At 42.9% G+C, this 14,135-nt stretch overlaps 1 protein-coding gene across 2 annotated transcripts in view; it reads right to left on the bottom strand.

Annotated features, from left to right (window-relative positions):
* The window catches only part of dnah9 (dynein, axonemal, heavy chain 9), a 119,383-nt gene that overhangs the window by 6,718 nt on the left and 98,530 nt on the right, over positions 1-14,135 (bottom strand). For both annotated transcript variants that reach the window (XM_019863599.1, XM_019863598.1), the window contains 6 exons: positions 13,073-13,221; positions 11,526-11,653; positions 7,440-7,667; positions 3,154-3,345; positions 2,873-3,064; positions 172-342 (listed from right to left, as the gene is read on the bottom strand). In XM_019863599.1, the coding sequence (XP_019719158.1) occupies positions 172-342; positions 2,873-3,064; positions 3,154-3,345; positions 7,440-7,667; positions 11,526-11,653; positions 13,073-13,221 (1,060 nt within the window). The remainder of the gene's footprint in view (positions 1-171; positions 343-2,872; positions 3,065-3,153; positions 3,346-7,439; positions 7,668-11,525; positions 11,654-13,072; positions 13,222-14,135) is intronic.

The raw sequence follows: 14,135 nt of genomic DNA, 5'->3' as shown, positions 1-14,135 counted from the left end.
GGTGATCATTGCTGAGCTTCCGAAAATGATGATGAACAGGGCGGGAGGGGAAATGGGTGAACTGTGTTTCATTATAATCTAACGAGACAACAATCGTCCAACTCGCAACACATACTCACAGGTCGTCTCATCTCCCATGCAGCAGCTCGAATAAGAATGAATTCTATTTACCTTTTCCTCTCGTGTGACCCCTCCCCCTTCACCGACTCCTCCATCCCCGGGCCGCATTTCCAGCAAAGTGTGGAAAAGCTTTTCGGAGGTCTGCGTGAGGAAGCCAATCTCGGCGTTGGGATGAAGGCCGTACAGATAGGGTGACTCGACGGGTAGGGTGTCATCAATGTACTGGAGGAAAAGAAATCCAAGTTAGAGCTTCCCATTGTACTACATGACGGATAATTCCAGATAATTCAAGTTTTGTTTTTTTTTCACCATAACAGAACAGAATTACCGTATTTTCCGCACTAAAAGGCGCACCTAAAAGCCTTCCACTTTCTTAAAAGCTCACAGCGCGCCTTAAAATCCGATGCGCTTGTGTACGGTCATTACGGTAATATTTCGACCCCAAAATGGCTCCTTGCTCGAGACATGTTGACAACGCAGAGTTCAAACTCAAGGCGATCGGTTACGCAGTTGAACACGGAAATAGAGCAGCGGCAAGAGAGTTCAACGTTAACGAGTCAATGTTAGAACTTGCTGTTGGTTAAGTGAACTGTGTCGCTGCTTTATTAATTAAATATGTTTTACTGACATCTGAATGTTCTGTTGGTGTTTCCTTGAGCGTAGCTCCATCATTGTAGATTGCGTCTTATAATGCGGTGCGCCCAATGTATGAAAAAAATGACAAAATAGGCCTTTCATTGAAGGTGCGCCTCATAATCCAGTGCGCCTTTTAGTGTGGAAAATACGGTACGTTGATTTACGAGACTGCACTCCTTCGAAAGATCATACTTTTTATTTAAATCAGGTGTTTTCTCTCAACTATTGCTGACAAGGGAAGAATAGAGCCATTAAAATACGTCTGAAAATCCAAACACTTGATAAGCAGCTAATGAGGCAAGGAAAAATAAATAAATAAACACATTTTCCATCTGCTCGTCCATGATGATCAATATGCTTTTTGTTGGACGTGGAATTAAAAAAAATAAAAAAAACCTCTAAACTCTGAGCTGTCAGTTTTTAATCATATTCTTTTGAAATGGAGGTCTTCAACCCACAAACACTTTGTTGTCAGATTGCTTGATCAACTTTTTTTTTTTTTGCTGACTGCATCGACCTGTATGTATCTAAAATGAATAAGTCAAATTGCTGAGTCACTCCTTTCCCCCGTCCCTGTGTCTCTTTCAAATATGCGACCCAAGAAGTTAGTTCCAGATGGTCGTGTGGCAGTGGATGGCCTGTCAGATGTTTCATAAATAGATTGTATTTTTAGAGAGTCTTTATAGCGGTGCGGCAATCGTTGACACAATGACCTGGCTCTATTTTGAGTTGACCCTGCCATTCAGGGTTCAGGCTCAGAGAGACAGATCTCATAATACAGCAGGCAAGGTGAACTGGGCTGAGGTGTGGCAGTCACTTTATGAAGCCTGCATCTGTCACAATTTGTTTCTGAAGCCATCTAAAAAAATAAAATAAAACAAAGCTTCGGCCTAATAACCGTGTTGGTTAAACAGTAGTTTAAGAAAAGAAGATGTAGCGTAATCTCGGTCGTGTGATTTGAATGCAGTATTTCCTCATGCAGTGGCACGGCGCATATAACTTGAAAGATAGGGGAGGTGTGTATCGGGAGGACACATCGTTTCGGAGGAGGACAATTTTCACAACAAATTTTGAGCTAATTACACGTACCGTATTTTCTGCACTATAAGGCGCTTCGGATTATAAAGCGCACCTTCAATGAATGGCCTATTTTAAAACTGCTTTCATATATAGCGCGCACTGCATTATAAGGCGCATAGAATCGAAGCTGCAATAGTGGCTGCGGTTTGGATATGCATCCACTAGGTGGTGCTACGCTAAAGGGAAATTAAAATGTTAGAAGAAATCATTAGGTCATTTGCACTCATTTCAAAGCAGAGGTTGTTAAAAAAATAAAAATAAACTTCTGAATGACACAGATAAATCATTTTGACTGGCACTGCAAAAAAGTCATTAATTTTAACCCTGGTTTTATTTCTCCGTATGTTTGTCGTGGTTGCAGAACTAGACCACTTGTTCATCTACATACAGGGAAACAAATTGTAAGGACTAACACATTCAATATGAAAGTCTTTTGACACATCATTTTAATGTTGAACTATTGATTCGGTAAAGCTTCTCCGGGTGCCTTCTGTTGTGCATTGCCATTACTTTAATATGCTCTGCTTATCCAAATGTATAATCAGATCAGTCACCCCAACACAAAATGAGAACAAATGCATTGGGTGGTGAATGAAAACATGATCACACGGCACACTCGATATATTATTCTGTCATGCATGCGCAAATATATTTTGGTAGTAGGAGTAGGTGCCTTTTTTTCCATTCGCGTATTTTATGTATACCCATACTCCAAGTTTGCTAGTGAGTTCCTTTCCACCGACTATAGTAACTCTACTTCTGAGAAATACTTTGAAAACTTCAATCTGTTAAATTGTGGTACCCATCTGGGAGGTTCATTGCAATTGATTTAGCGTTCTCATTTGGAGAAGGAGCTGATTAACAATTCAATTCGAGCAATTCTCAACCGTCAACAGCGTGTTGGAGGATACTCTTGGCCATACATCCCAAACCCAGTGCTACGACTTAAAAAAAAAAAAAATCTAATCAGTTATATCTTGTTGAATTCCGTGACCAATTTGAGTGGAAAAAAAAAGTCATATAGTGTTTCCCTAACCTGGTGATAGCTGTTGTAGTCCATGTTGCCAGGCAAAGGGAAACCCGGTGCTAGACACAGATCTCCTTCCATCATCTCAGGCTTAATGAACTCCTCAAGATAGGTCCCGCATAGACGGCGGTCCCAATCATCCGTGATGTGACCCCCGTACATGATCTCACCAAAGAGGTAGCGCAGATCATCATAGGGCACCTAAGAATCAGGCAAACGGTCGGAGAATCGGTAACGCTTTCCCGAACAAATACAAATGGATTTTGTTTCCACGCAAAAGCCGAGCCCACCTTGGGATTCGCCTCCAGGTAGTTGAAGAGGACATTGATCGAAATTGTGAGGTCTCCTGTGTTGAAAGGGTAGGATCTGTTCCATCCTTGAGGACCAAACTTCCTCCTCTCTGCTACCACAGCATGGAAGTAGCAGAGTGCAAAGAGGATACTTTTAAACTCATTCTCCCTTGCGCACATTTCCAGCGTCTCCTATAAAAAAAATTTTTAAAAAGTTGGTAGAAACAAAAAATTTTTGCTTCAAAACAATAATTAACCATTTTGAAACCATATTTGCGACACTCAGAATCAATGTTTGGCCACTTCTGTGTTTCCAGATGGACATTTGTTGGTGCGGGCAGTTTTCTTTTCCATGAAGACGAAGTTGCCAAATGTTTGCCAACACCCCCACCGATACTAGCTTAAAGTGCAATTGCGCTGCTTTCGACGGCAAACATCACCAAAATGTCTTTTTTTTTAATGTAATTACTGCAAAAGCAGAACTGGTGGAGATTGGAGACTTCGTTGCGCACGGAAACGTGACCTGCGTGACGATGAGTGGCTTCAGCAGCCGCCTGCCGCTAATTGCTACCAACAACACAGCTTTAAATTTGGTGTTTTTCAGTAAATTAACACTGAACAAACGTAATCTTCATCACGGTATCACTTTACGAGGGCGAAGCTTCTTCCGTTGAATTGTCCTGACCGTTTATGGCATGTTGAAGTCTCTCCAGCTAACTTAGCTTCGGGTAGCTCGCTGCCTGTATCTCATTGCTCAGCGCTAAGAAGCGATGAATGTAAATGCGGGAAATGTGAACAAAAAAGAAATAAAGAGCAGGCGAGCGAGACAGTCGCAGCAGGATCTTTTATAATATTTTGTTTTTGTGCATTGTTCATAATTAATTAGAATCAATAAGAAAATCGGCCAATCAAAGAATACCCAGCATATAAAGTAAAAATAAAAAATTCTAATCGAAATCGATGGATCGTCTCAAGCAAACAATTTGGTGGAATTTTTTTTTTTTTTTTGCAGAAACGGGCTTTGTTTTGCAGCGATGCAAACAGACGCATTTTGATGAAGCAAAATAACAAAAATACTCATTGCCTTGATGAAAAAAAGACAATTGGTCCGATGCGTTTGTGACGTCACCACTCAACAGTTTGCGGGGTGTGTAGATGGCAAAAAGCATGACAACGGGATCACCTTTTAACTGTCACAACCTGTCAGGCGCTTCGAGCCTCCATCTGTCTCCTGAGATCATTGTTCTAGACAGCCTTAATACAAAAAAACAAGAATGGCAATATAATCTCTGGTGGAAAAGGGACTGTTAAATAAGCATGCCAATAAAGCCGATACGGAACGAAGGGCGCTGGATTCTATTCATTCCATCAGTATGTCATGGGGAGTGTGACGATGAGGGCCACTGCGGCAGTGCCCTGGGGAGCTGACTCCTACGATGCACATGCTTGCCCACAGCTATAGCGCATAGTGACTTCGAAAGCGCTGCCGCATACACACTCCTTCTGGAGCTTTAATTAACATTCCGCACAAGACTCCCTTTTGCTCAACACAGCCGAATGAGATGCAAAGCCTTTCTTTTCATGACCCCGTGTACTCAAGAAAAATAACACGCAGTCAGATAATCAAGAGAGACGGAGCCATCACGACACACCGGCACTCATATATGCAGTGTAAAAAAAAAAAAAAAAAAAAGCCACGACAGATATGACATTAACATCGGCATGCATGAACTGCCTGTAATTTGACAGATCAATGAAAGTCGTTAGTTTCAGCAAAAACATATGGCGGCCGTTCTATCACACAATAACAATTTTTTTTTTTAGTCTGACTCTGAATAGGAAACAAGATAAAGAAGATGTACAATAAGGCAAAAAAATAAAAATAAAAGAAAGAGTAATTTCTTTGGCTGAGTGGTTTCAGCCTTGCGGGTGGGCTACTCCAATAATCCTTCAACCTCACGTCAGTGTACATCATTTCGCCACTCCATAAGGCAGGGCTCACGAGCATGTTGCCTTTGTTAGGTAGATAATCATCAAGAACGAGCTAAAGATTGCGAAATGGGACAAGGAGAGAGCTGAGCAATGACAGCGAAGAGCTGTGGTGATGGAGAGCAATACAAAACTGATAAGGTAAGAAAAAAAAAAAAGCTAGAGGTCAATCAAGTGCACTGAGCGCGATGACGGAAATGTGTTCCAGGAATTGGCTGGTCACACCATTAAACCAAACAGAAAGTGAGAATGTGACTTTAGTTGCATTTAATGCTCGCATGTGCCATGTTCACATCTGTCCTCCATGGGTATGAAACTGTTCCAGGGTGAGTGAACGGGCCATCTGCTCACGGCTTCATTTGAGCAAATTGGCATCTTGAGGGCAACATTGGAATGAAAATTGGCATATGCTGTGTCACCTGCAGGGGGCGCCATCTTAAAAAAAAAAAAAAAAAAAGAAGTAAATATGTGAAAGAAGGGCAGTGTGTATCATCATGACCTAAAATCTAAAAGATACCCACAAATGGACAAGAAAACCGTCAAAGGTTTCTCTCATATTTATTTGTTATAGTCACTGACTCCTGTGGCCTAAATTGGCAGAAGAATGGCAAAGACAAATGCCTGCAGTGGGGCGTGAACAATGTGCTGAAGCAAATAAAAATTCAGCACGGAGTTGAAGATACTTTAGGACAATATTTGAATTATTTGAATGCCACGAAATAGCCAAACATTTGGGGAGATCAAGATCTCACTTCAGGTTCGATCATACCATGGTCACTTGCCAAAAACCACAATTAAAGGAACAACTAAAACATAATTTTAGACATTTTATCATCAAAATGGGGAGTTCGACTGAAAATATTTCTTTTCCCTTGCAGTTTGAAGAGTCATTCTAATCCCATAACTGTCAAAGGGACTGTTAATGTACAGCAATAATCGGACCATGTTATCAGATAAAATGATATATTTAAAAAAAAATTATCACTGACATATTTGGTTTATTTAAACTGCACGGCAGTTTATGGACGCTGTGAGGCTGGTATCGCTGAACTCTTTCGGTCTTCGTTGAACGAACGGCATTATTATATTGTCGCAGGCTTCTCCCCGAAACATTGGGTTCAGTTTTCATTTGTCCACAGCCTGAAAGTGTTGCCATGAATGTCAGGGGCTCTTAAATGGGTAAGGGATGGGTCATGAAAGCAATAACTGAAGTGGCAAGTAAGCTAGGCGTAGGAGGAGCAAGTGGGCCAACTCGACACTGTGGCAATGATGCGGCCGTTATTGGACCCATTGTTCTCTTGTCTATCCACCCATGTCCCTCTACTCGGTTTCTCCGTTTGAACCCAGACGGCCAAGGCAGTCGTCGCCCTTCAAAGCTGGGTTCTGTTCACTGTTTCTTCCTTCGACTTTTTCCCCTGCCTCTGTCGCCAAGTACTTACGCAGGTGTGGTTCTGTTGGTTTACATATAATAATGTATCATATTTTTATAATGTATATTTTTATATTTTCCGTACTATAAGGCGCTTTAGAGTGTAAGGCATAAATTCAATGAATGGCCTATTTTAAAACTGTTCTCATATATCGGGCGCATAGAAGCTACAATAGTGGCCGCAGTTGCTTTATGAGTCCACTAGATGGAGCTACACTAGAGGGAAAACAATACAATACACCTTTATTGATATCACGCTTTCACAACCGCTGCAGCTGTAAAAAAGTGATTTACAGAAGATTTAAAAAACTAGGTCCAAAAAAAAAAAAAAAAATCAGAATATTGATCCATACCTATAAGGCGCATCGGATTATAAGGCGCACTGTCGGCTTTTGAGGAAATATAATGATTTTAGGAGCCCCTTATAATGCGGAAAATACATTACATACGAAGAGTGGAGTTTGTACTTTAGCCTCTAGCAACGGCCCTGGACACCTCAGAGCTGCAAGTACTAACCATCGACACTTCATACGTACGTTATATTAATACGCTGCTTTTGTGCGGAGATGTTCTCACTCAAGTAGCGGGATTGTTTTCCCCGGCGGGTCGTTAATGAGTAGATTGGTGAGATGACAAGTGGACAGCGCGAACACTGGACAACACCGCGTCTCCGCTGGTCGTGTCGTCAAACACATCGCAACAACCCACCGACTGATGCGACTGGATGATTTGAATCTTCGGGAAGGTTTGAATTTATTTTGTGCATGCAAATACTTTCATGTTTTTCGACTTTCTTCCCTTCAAATTGTGCTCCTGTAAATTGCGAATTTCTCCATTGTGAGACAAATAAATGTTTTCTTATCTTTACCTGGTTGAAGTTGTCCAGAGCTTTGTGCAAGTTGGCATGCATGCCGGTCGGTGGCTCATTGGTGATCTTGATGGAGTTCTCCAGGATGCCCTGTGGAATGATGTGTCCCTCAGGGGTGGAGGACGGCTCGGCACTGACAAAAACCCTGAAATTCTCATGGCTTCCCTCGGCTCGCTGCTCGAGAAGTTTTTCCAGAGTACCCAGCCAGCGAGCCACCAGGTGGATATTCTACATGGAACAAGACAGCAGTTTAAAAAAAGCAAAACTGCGATATGAAAGACTTCAGGCTTGAAAACAATTGAAACAACAACAACAAACCCCCACACACAAAATAACCTGCGCTTCTTGGTTGTGAAACTGCCCATGCAATTTATATTTGTCATGACAACGAACAAAAAGGAGGAATTAAATTTGGTATCGTCCCCCCTATCACCCTGACTTTGAAGTGGCACTAAATTAAACGGTACACAGCACTTGAAACCAATTTTCGAGATGCTAACATTAAGCAACCGCTCTCGCTTGATACTTCAGCCTGACTTTTCTGCAAATTCATCTGGCGAGTGCAGCCCGGGCAGCGGAGCTGACTTGTATGATCACACAAGCTCGGATGAGCTCAATTTTCCATCTCAACTGTCTTGACACTTACAGGACATCCCGTGAATGATAAGCAGTCAGCCGTGCCCCCCCCACACCAACCTCCCAACACATTTAACCATGCAGCACTGCCCATTCCCTAAATCTAATTACAGCACTAATAACTCCAGTCATTAATTCATAAGCCTCTTTACTTTCTCATTTCCATTTGCTCTTCATATTTAATCTTCCTTATGATGGCTGAAGTTAGCCCTTTTTCCAGGCGAGGGGACACGATAGAGAGGAATGTCAGTTTGTCAGATTTTTTGGGGAGACATTTAACAAAAGGGGGCTAGTGTAAAGTTCAAGGATATTATGAGAGAAAAAGTGAAAGTGGGGTGGGGGGCGTCAAAGACAATAGCTGGAGGAGACAAAGTGATCACTACGTTTTTCTCTTGGTGCTCTAGAGAATAATGAATGGGGATACAAATTAGAAGTCTAAATTCGAGCGCTTTTTCATCAGGCTTGAGTACCAGCCCTTCCTTTTGGCATGTAACTAGTCAAGCAATAAAGACGTCCACCGAAGAAGTGAGAGAGGGTCTGACAATTTGTAACGGTAATGAAACCGTTCATCCCCTGGCTACGGAGTGTACAAGTGAAGAAAGGACGGATGCACTTGCGGCACCGACTAACAAACACAGAACACAAAAAAAGGAGCAGGCCTCTTGTTTTAGGGCTTTCAAATGGAGGGAAAGTTCAGGTAGACTTTAGTTCTTGCCTCCTCTGAACTCATTCACTCCCAAAGATGTTTTTAAACGTCTTTTCAGACTTGGTCCAGAATTGGCTGGTATTGAATGAGTTTTAATGTTGCGTCAAACAGGCATCTCTATTTACATAAAATGAATCTTTAAATTCCATCAGCGGCCACAGCTGGCAAGCCGTTTTGATACATTGCTATCCAATGCAAAGCCGAGAGGGAATGCAAAAACGGCGGTTCCAACTGCTCATCACGCAAGCGAAGAGCGCACGATGGCAAAAGTGAATGAATGCAGGTGACCCATTTGCCAAGTGCACAGCTGAGCTCCGGTATGGAGGACGCAGCCGTTCGATATGAGCGCTGGACAGGGCAGACTGGATTGCGGGCCCGGTTGCAAGGGCTGTCAGAATGACTGGCGGCTTCGTCCAAATTCAATTATGTTAACACATTTAGAAAACAGCACAATCGCGTTTCATTTAAAGTTCAAACTACGATGATTCAAAAAAAACATGCAAACTCCACACTGGAAGGCCAGAGCTGGAATTGAACCTGGTACCGCTGCACTGTGAGGTCGACGCACTAACCACTGGATCACCAGGCCGCCCTTGTCAAATGATGATTTTTATTTTTTTATTATCCCCACCTCTTTCTGATACTACCCACTAATGTGGTGGATTTAACAATAAAAAAGAAAATCTGATCTGGCCAATTGATGCCACTTGATTCCCACCAGCTGGCCTGTGTGGGATATTCAACTCCAATCTGCTGGGCTGATTGTCTCCCCATCACCTCCTACCCGAGCCCCCCGTCCCCCAAGGGGGTTGCTTTAAAGGCTTCTGCGTCTCTTTGGCCCATCGCGGCAGGAGTTGGCCTTCTGCGGTATAATTACCCAAATGTTGAAGGGTAACCAACCATTGACCCAGCAGTGCCCTGATGGACCTGCGCCTGGCAGTAAGTGAGAAAAAGTGAAGCGCGAGATAAGAGACAGGAGGGGACTGGTAAGATGGTCGGGAATGGATCTGTATTTAATTAGAAGTACAGAATCAAAGTCATCATCGAGTTACAAGGCGGAATGATGGGGATGTGGGTGTAGGAAGAGAAATACAGAATGTTTGGGGAGGGGGGGGGTGAATCTAATATCAGGAGATACAACTGGTAGAATAAGTGAGATAATGACACCCCCAATGTTTTTCTTTCGCTGCTTAGCCAGTGCCATGGATCTCGCTCTCAGCAGGTAGACAGATAGATGATGATAAAGGGAGTGGGTGGTTCGTTGCCAGGGGGACAATCCCTTTTTAAGCCTATTGATCTTAATTCTTATGCAAAGGTAATTAAAACAATCACTCGTCTGCGCTATCCTTATAGAGTGGAGAGTCGGGCATCCCATTTTTTTTCCTCCTTGTCTACCATCCGGGTATATAAATACATACAGTATTAAAAGAAAAGTGTGTGTGGGGGGGAGAGGGGGAGGCGAGGGGAGCCCGGCATGCGTTTTTTTTTTTTTTTTTTTTTTTAGTCCATCGATATTTCTCATTATAATTCCACCAAGGTTTCCACTTAAAATGCAAACGTGAGCCTTACCCCCTCTGATAAGAGGGGAACAGATACTGTGGCTGTAGATATTGTACAATTGAATTGCTATTGAATGCCAGGGCTCTTCCAGGAAGAGAATTCCCAGAGAGAATTTGATTCACTTTTACATGCAGATGAACCAGGGACAAAGGCAATGGTATCATATGTGCCTTGCAACTCAATAAGATAATACAATTAATTAGCAGTGAACTAATATGACAGAAAATCTTCGACTTTACGTATAAATATGTATATATAACGCGTCGACCTCACAGTGCAGAGGTGCAGGGTTCAATTCCAGCTCTGGCCTTCCTGTGTGGTGTAGTATGCTCTCCCTGGGCCTGCCTGGGTTTTCTCCGGGTACTCCAGTTTCCTCCCACGTTCCAAAAACATGCATGGCAGGCTGATTGAAACTGCACCCATCCATCCATTTTCTGATCCACTTCTCCTCACAAGGGTCGCGGGGTGTGCTGGAGCCTATCCCAGGTGTCTTCGGGCAGTAGGCGGGGGACACCCTGAACCGGTTGCCAGCCAATCGTAGGGCACACATAGACGAACAACCATCCGTGCTCACACTCACACCTCGGGACAACTTACAGTGTTCCATTAATGTGCCACACGTGTTTTTGTAATGTGAGAACAACCATCCGTACCCGCAGAAAACCCACGCAGGCACGGGGAGAACATGCAAACTCCATACAGGAAGGCCAGAGCCGGAATCGAACCCTGCGCCTCTGCACTGTGAGGCCGACCTGCTCACCAGTCGACGAGCAGGCCACTGGGACAAAATGCAATGATTCACAAATCCTTTTCAACCCTTAATCAATTGAATACAAACTAATTCTAATCAAATTGATGAGCGTGATTGTTTCTCTCAAAATATTCTCTCATTTTGAATATCATGCCTGAAACACATTGCCAAAAAAAACTCCAAAAAACTGGGACGGAGGCAACAAAAGGGAAGAATGCGAAAAAAAAAAGGTTTTGGAACATTCCACGGGTGAACAAGGTTAATTGGAAAACAGTCTTACAGGCGTAATGAGTTCGCATGAAGTGATTTCGCATACGGACAATCAGTAACAGTTGGCAGCTCTGGAGACGACTCAATAAGGTGATAGATGGAGTCACTTAAAACGAGATGGTTGTTTAATTTACATGTTGACTATAGGATGATTCTAATGTACCTGCAGTATGACCCAATGGCCATTCTTCGCTGCCAAGTCAAGGACTTGTTCAGCCATGGCCTCTTGACCTTGACCCAGAGACACATTGTGGAAGTTCTTGTCGTCAAAGGTGAAACCAAGCTTCCTTCCTGAAATAAACACGTAGCGACATGTAAATTTGGTGCTGAGACCCACTCATCCAATGTGCACGTTAAGCAACTTGCTGCTATCATCCCGACAAAAAAAAAAAAAATTGCGTCATTAAAAAAAAAAAAAAATAGTAAGAAACAAAAAAAAATAATCATCCCTAGATTCACTTCTCGTTAAAGGTGCGAGCGCTGTGCTGACAATCACCGCACCAACATGGCAGTGAAATTGAGCTTCTCATCTAACTCCCAGTAAGACATTAAAAACTTTAATTTAAGGAGAAAGTAAATGGCTTCTTACCTGTGTCGCCGAGATTGAACAAGACAATTAGTTTTGTGGCATTACAACGTCGAACCTAACCGGCAGACAGATAGCGAGGTCCCCCCCTCCCCTCCTACTGAGGCCAAAATCATTTAATCAGTGCCAGTATATTCCAAATGAAAACTGCAATGATTAAACCCGCCGGTAGCTGTAATAAAAAAAAAAAAAAAAAAAAAAAAAAAACACGCCATGGCGGCGTGTCGTTCAGCGACTGTTCCAACCACTGTGCTCTTTCTATAGCAATGATATGATAACTTTCAGCTTTGATCCACTCAGCATGAGGTCTGCTGATATTCAATTAGCACACCCCTCAAAGATGAGTTCCGGGAGAAATCCGTCCCCGTTATCATATTAGCAAAGGATTTCATCAAGGTTCAAGGTCTGTTTGCTTCATCTCGAGCTGATTCAATCTGATATGGATTTGTTTGTTTAACAGTGCGGGCTTTGAACCGAGAAAGTCAAATCCAATCGCATTGGCTGGTAATCAACGTGTTGAATATGTGTCATACAAATATTAGCAGACGTAAAGGGGGCTTCTTTTGGGCATTGTGAACACTCCGTGAAGCTGGCATTAAAAAAATATCCCGACTGCATTATTGGGCAGCCACTTCAGAAGACCATTACGGCACCGTATTCCGAGACTTTCCGCAATATGTCAGGCAAAAAAAAAAAAAAAAAATGGCTTTGGAGCGCATCCACATCATTCAGAACTGTAAAATAACTGGCATTTACTTATCTGCCGGCCCTCTTTCAACGTTGGTGTCATCTCATAAATAGGTGACCTTTCGTATAATCCCCACAATCTACCCAGTCTTTTTCACCGTGATGGTTGATATAAAAGAGAAGACATAGGGCAGATGTGATGGAACAACTGCTGTTCTCGACGATAATCTGATGGAGTTGCAATCAAGAGTAGCGAGCAGCTACGCCCGCACTTCAACTTCAATGGTCTGCTTCGTAAAAATCTCACGTTTTTTTTTTTTTTTCACAATATGAAGGAATGACAGCTGTGTTCACAGTTTGTATGCTCTGATAAAGCCCCCATATGCCGCGAGGAGGAATTTTATGGCTTATTAAAGATAAAACAGCGAGAGCGTTACCGTGTTTCTCTACATCCTTCAAAGGATCGACTCCAGGAGAGAGGATGAAGAACATGGGCGTCGTCGGACTTGTTTCCTCAAAGGACACCGCGAAGTCCGGAGATCTGCCAATCACATACTTGCCCCCTAGTTTCTCCTCCACAAAGTCTCTGCGGGGGGGAGAATTTGACTATGCTATCAGCAGCATATTTTGGTACCTTTGACAGGTGACTTCAAAGAATCGGATCGTATGGAGAAGTTTCTCCTCCACAAAGTCTCTGCGGGGGGGAGAATGGGACTATGCTATCAGCAGCATATTTTGGTATCTTTGACAGGTGACTTCAAAGTATGGAGAGACAGATATTTAAAGGTAAACCGCGATGTTAAACTCTCATCATCATTTGGGGGAAACAATTTCAAGATTGCAATTTTTTTTTTTTTTTTTTTGCTTCACATCAAATAAATGTATGGGAAATATATGTGAGTTGTGTGTGTTTGGGCAGCCACCATATAATGTACCATTTTAATGATTTTGGATTTTTCATCATTTGGATTATGACGTTTTTTTTTTTTTTGTTTTCGGTAGGGGGCACGGACTGACAAACTGAGGGCAGTTGTCAGAGTGGTGACATTCCATGTCCCTCGATCTAGTCTCTGGAGGCGGGAATTGGACCGCTTTTTGCCGCCGCTGGGCTCACAGAGCACCTGACCCCTTTGGCCCCTCCCACAAGTGGTTACCCCAGTGGAAGTGGAGCTCGGCCGGTCCCCATGGTTGCAGTCCCGGCCACCACCTGCTCGCCAGCGCGCACTACCTCCAATTTTGGCTCTAAATCACAGGTGTCAAATTCAAGGCCCGGGGGCCACATCTGGCCCGTCACATCATTTTATGTGGCCCACGAAAGCAAATCAAACATGTCAAATAAGCGAGACATTTTTGTCAAACTATGGCATTATTTTTTTTGGGTGTCCAATGTGCCAAAAAAGCGGAATATGTCATAGTACTGTATATTTTATTGTACATTTTTACATTTTTTGGACTGCACTAATGCTTATTTTGTATTGCTTGTGTATGTTAAACCATACT

Source organism: Hippocampus comes, unplaced genomic scaffold (assembly GCF_001891065.2).
Source record: "Hippocampus comes isolate QL1 unplaced genomic scaffold, H_comes_QL1_v1.1 scaffold91, whole genome shotgun sequence".
NCBI lineage: Eukaryota > Metazoa > Chordata > Actinopteri > Syngnathiformes > Syngnathidae > Hippocampus > Hippocampus comes.
Note: the sequence above shows the minus strand (reverse complement) of the source record. Positions and strands in the feature narration are given on the sequence as shown.